The 13,481-nt window shown below is 47.1% G+C and overlaps 1 protein-coding gene across 1 annotated transcript in view; it reads right to left on the bottom strand.

Annotated features, from left to right (window-relative positions):
• The window catches only part of LOC126235427 (hematopoietically-expressed homeobox protein hhex), a 419,468-nt gene that overhangs the window by 15,451 nt on the left and 390,536 nt on the right, over positions 1–13,481 (bottom strand). The window contains exon 7 of the mRNA XM_049944151.1: positions 3,114–3,239. Coding sequence (XP_049800108.1) covers positions 3,114–3,239 — 126 coding nt within the window. The remainder of the gene's footprint in view (positions 1–3,113; positions 3,240–13,481) is intronic.

Raw genomic sequence — 13,481 nt, 5'->3', positions numbered from 1 at the left:
GCAGTGCTTAAGGAAAGTCAAAGAACTAGCTAAACGATAGTGCTTCTTCTTTATGTAAGTACAGATATACACTCCTGGAAATTGAAATAAGAACACCGTGAATTCATTGTCCCAGGAAGGGGAAACTTTATTGACACATTCCTGGGGTCAGATACATCACATGATCACACTGACAGAACCACAGGCACATAGACACAGGCAACAGAGCATGCACAATGTCGGCACTAGTACAGTGTATATCCACCTTTCGCAGCAATGCAGGCTGCTATTCTCCCATGGAGACGATCGTAGAGATGCTGAATGTAGTCCTGTGGAACGGCTTGCCATGCCATTTCCACCTGGCGCCTCAGTTGGACCAGCGTTCGTGCTGGACGTGCCGACCGCGTGAGACGACGCTTCATCCAGTCCCAAACATACTCAATGGGGGACAGATCCGGAGATCTTGCTGGCCAGGGTAGTTGACTTACACCTTCTAGAGCACGTTGGGTGGCACGGGATACATGCGGACGTGCATTGTCCTGTTGGAACAGCAAGTTCCCTTGCCGGTCTAGGAATGGTAGAACGATGGGTTCGATGACGGTTTGGATGTACCGTGCACTATTCAGTGTCCCCTCGACGATCACCAGTGGTGTACGGCCAGTGTAGAAGATCGCTCCCCACACCATGATGCCGGGTGTTGGCCCTGTGTGCCTCGGTCGTATGCAGTCCTGATTGTGGCGCTCACCTGCACGGCGCCAAACACGCATACGACCATCATTGGCACCAAGGCAGAAGCGACTCTCATCGCTGAAGACGACACGTCTCCATTCGTCCCTCCATTCACGCCTGTCGCGACACCACTGGAGGCGGGCTGCACGATGTTGGGGCGTGAGCGGAAGACGGCCTAACGGTGTGCGGGACCGTAGCCCAGCTTCATGGAGACGGTTGCGAATGGTCCTCGCCGATACCCCAGGAGCAACAGTGTCCCTAATTTGCTGGGAAGTGGCGGTGCGGTCCCCTACGGCACTGCGTAGGTTCCTACGGTCTTGGCGTGCATCCGTGCGTCGCTGCGGTCCGGTCCCAGGTCGACGGGCACGTGCACCTTCCGCCGACCACTGGCGACAACATCGATGTACTGTGGAGACCTCACGCCCCACGTGTTGAGCAATTCGGCAGTACGTCCACCCGGCCTCCCGCATGCCCACTATACGCCCTCGCTCAAAGTCCGTCAACTGCACATACGGTTCACGTCCACGCTGTCGCGGCATGCTACCAGTGTTAAAGACTGCGATGGAGCTCCGTATGCCACGGCAAACTGGCTGACACTGACGGCGGCGGTGCACAAATGCTGCGCAGCTAGCGCCATTCGACGGCCAACACCGCGGTTCCTGGTGTGTCCGCTGTGCCGTGCGTGTGATCATTGCTTGTACAGCCCTCTCGCAGTGTCCGGAGCAAGTATGGTGGGTCTGACACACCGGTGTCAATGTGTTCTTTTTTTCCATTTCCAGGAGTGTATTTTCGTCAAATGCTGCCTTACGACTTACAATTGTCCCACTTGTATCTGTCTAGTCACCAGCAAATAATGTTTTTTTTTTTGTATTTATACAGTTTTCTCCAACAGTATAAACATGTATATGAATGTATAAACACCTCCGGATGGGCGCAAGCCCGAAACCGGTCGTGTGACAAATAAATAACCTTTTGTTGTGACTGGTAGCGGATATTTTTCTACACCCTGTAAAGGAACAGTCACGGAGTTCGACAGCATCCACTATGGATAAAAGTCACAGACATCATTTCTCTTTTAGTCAATGACTTTCCGTCAGTTACTAGAAACTGTGACGTTTGTGACAGGAAATCACGAATGCAGTAGCACAACTGTAACGATACGCCACTGGCACGCACTTTGATTTGAATGCGCGTGTGAGGAACAGATTCAAAAACCTTCTGGAAATCTACAAATATGGAATCCTTTTGAGATCCCTTGTCGAAAGCTGTCATAACTTCGTATGAAAAAAGAGGCACTTGTGTTTCAGGTTTCAGAAGAGTTGCTACCAACCTACTCCAAGCTAGAGTAAAGTACGTCGTCGCAAAGGAAACGGTGTGGCACTCAAGGATGCAAGATCCCCTAGCTTCTAAGCTGATACTGTTATTACTCAGCTTAGCCGCGAGTCCGTGGAGGGTGGTACATGTGACGTACAGTATGACTGGTCAGCATTTCCACCCGGAATTTGCGAGTGTAAGTCGGACATTCCTCGATCCGCCTTGGTGGGTCGTGTCGTCGGATTTCCTCCTACCTGTGCGCGGTGCAGCTCTCGTAAATGTCGTCCCGTGCAGATTCTTCATTGGCGCATTGGATGTCTCTGTCGGTGGAAGCTAATCATCTGAAATTGCTGTCGATCAACTTTGGAGTATCTATTTACTCGAAATTAACATTCAGAATGCCGTAATATCTCTTTTATTCCTATTAGATCAATCATGAAACACTCATGTCACAAAACTACTCGTCACCGAGAGCATGGCTACCATCGAACAAGACAGGAAGAGCTCTTAACGCCGACTGCCGACTTTGGCGCGCAGTCCGTATCTCTTACTAGTTTCGTCACAGTTCGTGAATTTCCGATCAAGTTCGTACTTACTAAGATATGCATTTGTTAATGAACGGGTGTTAATTTTAACGAGGCAAAATTATGGTAAATAGTTTTAAACATCCAGAGGCTCCTCCTAGTATTCATGTTGTCATAAATGACTTTAATTATTAAATATAAATAAACAAAATCGGTGACTTTGGCGCCAAGATGGCGGTACTTCCCGTCATGTATATTTCCCAGGCTAACGCTTGTTGCTACGGTGCAGCGCCGAGCCCCGATTCATGGCCGGCTACGGACTACAGCACTTCCTAACTATCGTGAATACATCAATAAGAGACAATTTATTAAAACTGGTAAAAATGTCTTCCTCACGTAAGAGGCACCTTACAAGGACCAAACACCCAGCGGTCGCACCCTGCTGTAGGCAGCACAGTTACGCCACTGTGGCTGAGGCGGCCACGGTAGAGCGCTGTGGCTGAGGTATTGGGTTGGTTGGTGTGGAGCACGGAGAGATGAGTGGTTGCAATCAGAGCTCGGACTGACCTTGTCGACGTCGAGGGCGTCCTTGTCGGGGTCCCTCTTGCCCCTCTCCTGCTCCTCGCGCTTGCGTTGCTCCTCCTTAAGGCGCTCCGCCTTCCTCCACTTGGCGCGCCGGTTCTGGAACCACACCTGCAAAACGGGTGCCCCGTCAGGCCATCGTCTTTCACATTCATCGGGCAGCTAGTGCTGCAAACGCACACCAGATCGCTCGTCGTTACACCACACTATCAAGGAAACCACACACCCAACGTGTCACCAATTTTGCTCATACGATAATGCAGTGCCTGTGTTTTTCCTTCGCACACATGCATGCAATCGACTTTCAAGTAAAATGTCTCATGTGTACGGGTATATACATAATGTGTGTACGAGTACAGATTGTAGATATACGGTTGACGACATGTGGAAATTTGGGTCTGGTCGTGAGTCGTGCACGGGTAGGCAAATGGTAAGGCGGCCACTCGCGATAAGCGGGAATTTTCATTGTCATTGCATTCTACAGCTGATGGTTGTGCATATTCGCAATTGCCAAAACATTTAACGTATTTCATAAGGGCTGTAGTCGCCACAGTGCCAGTTCCTTTGGGCATGCATGCATGTCTCAAGGTACTTTGCATAATAATTCGGAAGACCACAGGCACTGCAATATCCTATTTAAAAGCCGACACCAGACAAGCGGCTTTCAAGTTTAATGTCTCACTGGCCATTAAAATTGCTACACCAAGAAGATGACGTGCTACGAACGCGACAGTTAACCGACAGGAAGAAGATGATATGATATGCAAATGATTAGCTTTTCAGAGCATTCATACAAGTTTGGCGCTGGTGGCTATACCTATAACGTGCTGACATGAGGGAAGTTTCCAACCGATTTCTCATACACAAACAGCAGTTGACCGATGTTGCCTGGTGAAACGTCGTTGTGATGCCTCGTGTAAGGAGGAGAAATGCGTACATCACGTTTCCGACTTTGATAGAGGTCGGATTGTAGCCTATCGCGATTGCGGTTTATCGTATCACGACACTGCTGCTCGCGTTGGTCGAGATCTAATGACTGTTAGCAGAATATGGAATCGGTGGGTTCAGGAGGGTAACACGGAACGCCGTGCTGGATTCGAATGGCCTCGTATCACTAGCAGTCGAGATGACAGGCATCTTATCCATATGGCTGTAACGGATTGTGCAGCCACGTCTCGCTCCTTGAGTCAACAAAAAAAATGGCTCAAATGGCTCTGAGTACTATGGGACTCAACTGCTGAGGTCATTAGTCCCCTAGAACTTAGAACTAGTTAAACCTAACTAACCTAAGGACATCACAAACATCCATGCCCGAGGCAGGATTCGAACCTGCGACCGTAGCGGTCTTGCGGTTCCAGACTGCAACGCCTTTAACCACACGGCCACTTCGGCCGGCCTTGAGTCAACAGATGGGGACGTTTGCAAGACAACAACCACGAACAGTTCGACGACGTTCGCAGCAGCATGGATTATAAGCTCGGAGACCATGGTTGCGGTTACCCTTGCCGCTGCATCACAGACAGGAGATGAATCCAGATTCTGTTTACGGCATCACGATGGTCGCATCCGTGTCTGGCGACATCGCGGTGAACGCACATTGGAAGCGTGTATTCATCATCGCCATACTGGCGTATCACCCGGCGTGATGGTATGGGGTGCCATTGGTTACATGACTCGGTCACCTCTTGTTCGCATTGACGGCACTTTGAACAGGGAACGTTACATTTCAGATGTGTTACGACCCGTGGCTCTACCCTTCATTCGATCCATGCGAAACCCTAAATTTCCGCAGGATAATGCACGACCGCAAGTTGCAGGTCCTGTACGGGCCTTTCTGGATACAGAAAATGTTCGACTGCTGCCCTGGCCAACACGTTCTCCAGATCTATCACCAATTGGAAACGTCTGGTCAATGGTGGCCGAGCAACTGCCTCATCACTATACGCCAGCCACTACTCTTGATGAACTGTGGTATCGTGTTGAAGCTGCATGGGCAGCATGTATACGCTATCCTAGCTCTGTTTGACTCAATGCCCCGGCGTATCAAGGCCGTTATTACCGACAGAGGTGGTTGTTCTGGGTAGTTATTCCTCAGGATCTATGCACCCAAATTGCGTGAAAATGTAATCACATGTCAGTTCTAGTATAATATATTTGTCCAATGAATACCCGTTTATCATCTGCATTTCTTCTTGGTGTAGCAATTTTAATTGCCAGTAGAGTATATGATGAATGCACGAGCACAGGTTGTATACACATTGCATTGCGTTGTATTGTATTGAACCGGGGCCCTAGAAACGACGGAGAGGCTCATCCCGCCATAGCCCTCAGTGGTTCAGAACCCCACACCAGGCCACACAAATCTATTCACCCTACCTGCCACCCCACACCGAACCCAGGGTTATTGTGCGGTTTACAATGTAAAGTTCCTTCGGACATGCAAGCATAATCGATTTACGAGTACAGGATGCAGACATGTGGAAATTTGGGTCTGGCCGTAAGTAGTGAATCGGTAGCTAAACGGTAAGGCGACCGCTTGGGACAAGCGGGAAATCCGGATTCGACTCCCGGTCTAGAACGCATTTTCATTGGCGTCATTCCATTATACAGCTGATGGTAGTCCACATTCACAACCGCGAGTACATTTAATAAATTTATATCAAAACTACATACTGCGCCAGTACTTCGTTCCGAAAAGTCTCGTAAAAGCAGTAACACAAACTCAAATTTACGTTACAGTAACCTTAGACAGTCTTCCTTTCAGTGTCAATGACCTCCTCAGTACGACCACAAAAAAAAAAAAAAATACCCCAGTCCCCTACGTTCACATAGCACGATCTCCACGTGGACTTGCTTTTAAACGCTGTGACTGCTAAAATATACTACATTCGTAGAAGTAACTACTAGATGTCTGTCTTGCAATAAGATAGGTGGTTTCATACGAAAGGCACTGGCGCTTAAAAAAAATGGTAAATTCAGGTAGGAACCACAGACACTCAAAGGGTTCAAAGCCACTGTTCGAGGTCTAAGACGCCTTGCCACGGTTCTAACGGCTGCCCCCGTCGGAGGTTCGAGTCCTCCCTCGGGCATGGGTGTGTGTGTTGTCCTTAGTCCAAGTTAGTTTAAGTTAGATTAGTAGTTTGTAAGCCTAGGGACAGTTTGGTCTCATAGGAACTTACCACCACCTCTGTCACTGTTTGTTTGTAGCTTGTGGAGTACGAAACACAGTTTTAACCACAGCGAGAAACTGGCCTTGGTAATGTATTCGTAAGTGCGTTGACGTGTGCGTGTGTGTGTGTGTGTGTGTGTGTGTGTGTGTGTGTGTGTGGAATTGGAGCCGGGTCGCTGATCTGCACAAACCGCGCGAACGCTCCACTGGGCAAGCTTTCGGTGGCGCATATCACACCCCGGGGAGCTGGGGCAGCGAGAGAAGGGCTGTGTGTGTTTGAGCGCAGTGAATGCGTTTTGTCGCGACGCGTCGCCACCCGTGTCGGCTGCTCGCGAGGGCTGGTGGGAGGGGGAGGGGTGGGGAGGGCACCCAGCCGTCTGGAGTGGCGAGCCCCCCCTCTGTTGTTGTCGGCCGTGTTTGCCTGCCCTGCTCACTGACTGGGCCCTCCACAGCCTCGCCGCACCGCAGTGCGGCTTAACTGCTGCTGCCTGCGTTCCCCTGCTGCCTGTTCTAGAGGGCCACTCCACTTCACAGCTGCGCCACCGCCACCGCACTGGTACCGCACTCATGCTTGTTAACACTGCGGCTCCGTGCAGGACACTGTATCCGACCGATTTCCGGCAGACCTCTTTCTGCTGGCGGAACAGCTGGGCTGTGTAAGATGGAATTTTCTATACGGTGCGAGCCAGCTGAGATACGACACCCCAAATACACCGCCCAACAAAAGAAGTGCAGCACACAGAAGACATGGTCGGATGTCAATGTAACTTCGTACAAGTACACACAATCGGCGGGTATGTACGTTGCTGATTTGACATAGCTTTACGCTTTTACCGTCATTAGAATCTATAATGCATTTAAATAATAAGAAATCAGCACAAGGTAGTTACGTTTTTAGACTGGAAACGAAGCCTGAAACTACGAAATTCTCTAGCTGCCTGGCTGGCCTGCAGCAATTCTCTGTGAAAGGTACAATAGCAGCACATCAGTGTTGTTATCCGGCGTGGTAGGGTACATGAGGCGTGTAAACTGCATCAGATCACTGAACAGCAGACTGATGCCGCGTACTCGTGTGAAACAGCTTCATCAGCACTTGACGACATAGTCGGTCTCAATGTGGCCGGTGGGCTGAATAGTCCTCTATCCAGATTTTTGGAGGTATTCGATTGTGCCACTGTTGCGTCGAGATTTCACTCGACCAAATCTGACTACCACAAGGAAGCAATGCAACATTGTGCACCGAGCACCTCGAACCGCTTCACATCTGCGCCTACCATCCGAGGATAAGTCATCGACTCCCTGCAACATTCCCTGTCATCCTGCGACGCTGGTTGGAGACTAGCAGCAGCCAGACTACGGAATTACCACTCCATGTGTACGATGCCATTAACGCGACAACACAAATAGCCCACATGACGCCATCGGCATAGGATGACACAGCGGTCGGTCGGGCCCTATTGGCCCGTCTATGACGAGAACGCGGTCACCTGTTTCACACATGTTATGCTAAAGAGTACAGTTATTAATTAATCTACATCTACATTTGAATGGATACTCTGCAAGTGACACTTACGTGCCTGCCAGAGGTTTCGTCGAACCAACTTCACAATAATCCTCTATTTATTCCACTCTCTAAGAGCGCGCGGAAAAAAACTTGCACCTACATCTTTCCGTGCGAGTTCTGATTTCCCTTATTTTATTGGTTCTAAGCACTATGGGACTTAACATCTGACGTCATCAGTACCCTAGACTTAGAACTACTTAAAACTAACTAACCTAAGGACATCACACACATCCATGCCCGAGGCAGAATTCGAACCTGTGACCGTAGCAAAAGAGCGGTTCCGGACTGAACCGCCTAGAACCGCTCGGCCACAGCGGCCGGCGTCAAAGATTCTTTTATTTCCACCGTCAAGTGGTAGTACTTCCCTTGGAACGCAGCTAGATGTCAATTCTGCTCCTTATCTTCTTAGGAATGCTCTGCGTGTACCTACTTCATTAAAACGTAATTCATCCTTTCCACAATTCGCCCCATTAACAGTTTCTTGTCAATGACTTCCTAAATCAGTGGAGGTAGTCCGAAATGTTTCTACGAAAACTGCGAAGAAGTTGTAGTTTTTATACTCCTTTTCTTTAAGAACGAAGATCGTTCCTAATCACAGGCAAATCAATTTTCGCACTATGCACTACTGTTCAGTCGGAAATCCACGCCACCTCAAAGAAGTGAATAAACAAGTTTGATCTGTCACCGTGCTTTCCGAACTTTTCACGGACCGTATCATCGGCCAGTTTTTTATTGATGGGACTCAAAAGAAGAAGAGTTCGTCGGACAAAATTCTCAGTCACGTTTACAATGGCATTACACACCGCTGTAGATGTATAACAGATACCTTGTGGACGTGTGGCTGCCCCGAACGTGAAACACTGCGAGATAGGAACCATCGTGGAAGTATCTAAGACCACACTGTCAGTGAAGTTGCCAGATTCGTTGGTGTGTCAACGTGCACTGTCCAACGTGTCTACGAGGAATGGTGTTCCATTCGCACCCATCTAACGTGGTGTAACAACAACGGTTGTAATAAGATCCTAACCGATAGGTCCGGAGACAGGTGTCACGTCTTATCAGTGACAATAATGGTTTTAAACCCAAAAGGAATTGCTCCTGTCAGTGAATGAAGATCTATCTCATCCGTTTTCGGAGCAAACATTACGAAGAGAACTACACGCAGTGGACCTTTGGAGGAGGGTACCACACAGCGGAATCTAAAACTGTATGTCTTTAGTGGGGAAAACACAGAAACCAGACACTCGTTGACTGAAGGCGTTTGGTGATGTTCGACGAGTCGCAAGTTTGACTATTTTCGAATTATGCGAGGCGTTAAGTGCACCGGTGGTCCAATGGAGTGTTTAACTCGTAGGGTACAGCACTTATGCCCGAGATAGTTCTGTGAAGTTTTTCCTAATACGACCTGAGGCCAGTCATTCACATTACCGTGAACATGAACCCGGCTGTTTATTTCATTGTTCTAGGTGACCAAATTTTATAGTTTCTTATACGGGGGAAAGTCAAAAAGTAAAGGGACCTTAGAGAGAAGGACTATTTATTCTAATGATAGAAAACTAAAACATACATTATTCAACGCAGGTTTTCCAACGTTTCGCAAGTTTTTTTGATTCCGTCAGAAAATGTAAACTGCAGTCACTGGAAAAGGAATGGACAAGGTACAGGGACACAGTACTAGAAGTGGCCAAAGAATGTCTTGGAACAGTAGTGTGTAAAGGTAGGATGAAGCAAACAGCTTGGTGGAATGACACAGTCAAGGCAGCCTGTAAAAGGAAAAAGAAGGCATATCAAAAATGGCTACATACTAGAACTCAGGTAGACAGAGCAAGTTATGTTGAAGAAAGAAACAATGCCAAACAGATAATTACAGCATCCAAGAAGAAATCTTGGGAAGACTTTGGAAACATGTTGGAGTCTTTGGGGCAAGCTGCTGGAAAACCATTCTGGAGTGTAATTAGCAGTCTTCGAAAGGGAGGTAAGAAGGAAATGACAAGTATTTTGGACAGGTCAGGTAAACTGCTGGTGAATCCTGTTGATGCCTTGGGCAGATGGACGGAATATTTTGAAGAGTTGCTTAATGTAGGTGAAAATACGATCAGTAATGTTTCAGATGACGATGTACAATGGGACAGGAATGATGATGGAAATAGGATCACATTTGAGGAAGTGGAGAAAATGGTCAATAGATTGCAGTGCAATAAAGCGGCTGGGGTGGATGAAATTAAGTCGGAACTCATCAAATACAGTGGAATGTCAGGTCTTAAATGGCTACACAGGATAATTGAAATGGCGTGGGAGTCGGGACAGGTTCCATCAGACTGGAAGAAAGCAGTAATCACACCAATCTTTAAACATTGTAACAACTACAGAGGTATTTCTTTGATCAGCGTTGTGGGTAAAATCTTCTCAGGTATTGTTGAAAGGAAAGTGCGAGTATTAGTTGAGGACAAATTGGATGAAAATCAGTGTGGGTTTAGGCCTCTTAGAGGTTGTCAGGACCAGGTCTTTAGCTTACGGCGAATAATGGAGAAGTGTTACGAGTGGAACAGGGAATTGTATCTATGTTTTATAGATCTAGAAAAGGCGTATGACCGGGTTCCTAGGAGGAAGTTATTGTCTGTTCTACGTGATTATGGAATAGCAGGCAAACTTTTGCAAGCAATTAAAGGTCTTTACATAGATAGTCAGGCAGCAGTTAGAGTTGACGGTAAATTGAGTCCATGGTTCAGAGTACTTTCAGGGGTAAGACAAGGTTGCAATCTGTCTCCACTGTTGTTCATATTATTTACGGATCATATGTTGAAAACAATAGACTGGCTGGGTGAGATTAAGATAGGTGAACACAAAATAAGCAGTCTTGCATATGCGGATGACTTAGTTGTGATGGCAGATTCTATTGAAAGTTTGCAAAGTAATATTTCAGAGCTAGATCAGAAATGTAAGGACTATGGTATGAAGATTAGCATCTCCAAAACAAAAGTAATGTCAGTGGGAAAGAAATATAAACGTATTGAGTGCCAAATAAGAGGAACAAAGTTAGAACAGGTGGACGGTTTCAAGTACTTAGGATGCATATTCTCACAGGATGGAAACATAGTGAAAGAACTGGAAGCGAGGTGTAGCAAAGCTAATGCAGTGAGCGCTCAGCTACGATCTACTCTCTTCTGCAAGAAGGAAGTCAGTACCAAGACTAAGTTATCTGTGCACCGTTCAATTTTTCGACCAACTTTGTTGTATGGGAGCGAAAGCTGGGTGGATTCAGGTTACCTTATCAACAAGGTTGAGGTTACGGATATGAAAGTAGCTAGGATGATGGCAGGTACTAGTAGATGGGAACAATGGCAGGAGGGTGTCCACAATGAGGAAATCAAAGAAAAACTGGGAATGAACTCTATAGATGTAGCAGTCGGACGAAGAGGCTTAGATGGTGGGGTCATGTTACGCGCATGGGAGAAGCAAGGTTACCTAAGAGACTCATGGGTTCAGCAGTAGAGGGTAGGAGGAGTCGGGGTAGACCAAGGAGAAGGTACCTGGATTCGGTTAAGAATGATTTTGAAGTAATAGGCTTAACATCAGAAGAGGCACCCATGTTAGCACTGAATAGGGGATCATGGAGGAATTTTATAAGGGGACTATGCTCCAGACTGAACGCTGAAAGGCATAATCAGTCTTAAATGATGATGATGATGATGATGATGTCAGAAAAAAGGTTTTTGCTTGTACCTGTAACCAATTTTGCACCGCATCAATGACTTCTGCATCGGTTGCAAATCTTACTCCCCTTGAGCGCTGGTCCGAACATAAGGAAATCGCTTGGAGCCAGATCTGGACTGGAGGGCGGGTGTTCCAGCACTTCGAATCCAAGCTCCTTTCTTGTTCCGCCCGTCCGTTTGGCAGAACGTAGCCGAGCGTTATCTTGTTGCAGAATGACATCTTTTCGCAGTTTTTCGCTACGTTTGGATCTGACTGCAGGTTTCAGTTTAGTTCGCAACACACCACAATAGTTGTTCACAGTTTCGTCTCCTGGGGTGAAATGAACGGCTACGGCACCTTCCGTGTCCCAGAAAAGTGTTAGCATAATCTTACCAACTGATGGTTGACATTTAAATTACTTAACTTCTGGTGGTGATGGGTGTTTCCAAACCATGCTCGCAGCCTTACTTGCCGGTTCGTGATGATGCACCCGCTTTGTCTACATTGACGGATGCTGTAAATATCCAACCTTCCTCGCGATGATAACGGGACAAATGTTTACGAGAGATGTCCATCCTTTGCGCCTTATGCTGCGCTGATAATTCTTTCGGTACCCACCTTGAACACACTTTCCGAAAATTTAGCCTGTGGTGTAGGATGGAATACGCTGAACCGTTATTAATATGTAAAGTATTGGCGATTTCATCCACTGGGATTCGTCTGTTTTCCATCACCATACCTCCAACTTCCAAATTGTCCTCAGTTGTTGACGTCGATGGCCAGCCCGGCCTTTCCTCGTCACATAGACAAGTTCTTCCCTGTTTGAAGCGCTATATCCATTCATAGATGTTGCTTCTCAATAAACAGTTATCACCATACTGCGCTTGTATTCGATGAGTAATTCACGCAGGTTTAACAGCTTCCGCAAGCAAAAAGCGAATCACTGCCCTCTTTTCCTCCTTGGTGCCTATCGACATTGGAGCTGCCATATTTCACGGTTTGCTACAATACAACGAGTAATGCGTGGATAAGAGTGATGCATTGTATGGAATTGCTGCAGACGACGATACTTCAGCCCTGGATATTACCAGTGTTACCGAGGCCTACAGAAAGAAATTGCAAAAGTCCCTTTACTTACTGACTTTCCTCGTACATCTTTCTGACGAGTATGCTGCGGACATTCCCGCCTTCCAAGGCGGCAACAGCCATAATGACAGGGCTGTACGGATGTGTTCATGGTTTGACGAACACTCAGGCACCTCATCGCTGCATGTCTAGCTCGTTAACCACCCGACCTTAATCCTATAAAAATTAGTACAGACTATTTGTAACAAGATGAAACTCAATGCTCAACATACCCGCAGTTTGGTAGCTCTATGGAAACCAGTCATCAGTGGGTGGATTCACCATGATATAAAATACTTTAAGAATCTCGTGCAATCTTTCCTTCGCCGAGTTAAGATGATCATCAAGGCTAAAGGCGGAATTACACGGTTTGGCGTGGTGTCACCTTGGTTTGAGTATATTTTTGTCTGGTATACTTATTACTTTACTATTGTACAAAAACAACATCGGTTTCTCGTGAGACTAGTTTCTAACCGCTGTTTAATCGCACAGAAAATATTTGAGACTGTCTGGAACATAAGGTGAAACGTATCAGTCACTCCATCAATTTGGAAGCTTTACGGAGCTAATTATGAATGACTTGCTTCAGTTGCATACGGCATACCTGAAAAAATTGACCTCTTTTTCCTCATCGTATTGAGACCATTATGTACGCCAGGAGAGTCGTGAATCGGTATTAGCTTGATATCTCCTAGGGGCGAGTAAGTTTTGGGATCGAGCGAGGTGGCCCGGTGATAGCATACTGGACTCGCATTCGGGAGGACGAATATTCAGCCGGCCGGAGTGACCAAGCGGTTCTAGG

The sequence above is a fragment of the Schistocerca nitens genome, chromosome 2 (genome assembly GCF_023898315.1).
Source record: "Schistocerca nitens isolate TAMUIC-IGC-003100 chromosome 2, iqSchNite1.1, whole genome shotgun sequence".
NCBI classification, from domain to species: domain Eukaryota; kingdom Metazoa; phylum Arthropoda; class Insecta; order Orthoptera; family Acrididae; genus Schistocerca; species Schistocerca nitens.
The sequence above is the reverse complement of the archived record's forward strand: the minus strand, read 5'-3'. Positions and strand labels throughout refer to the sequence as shown.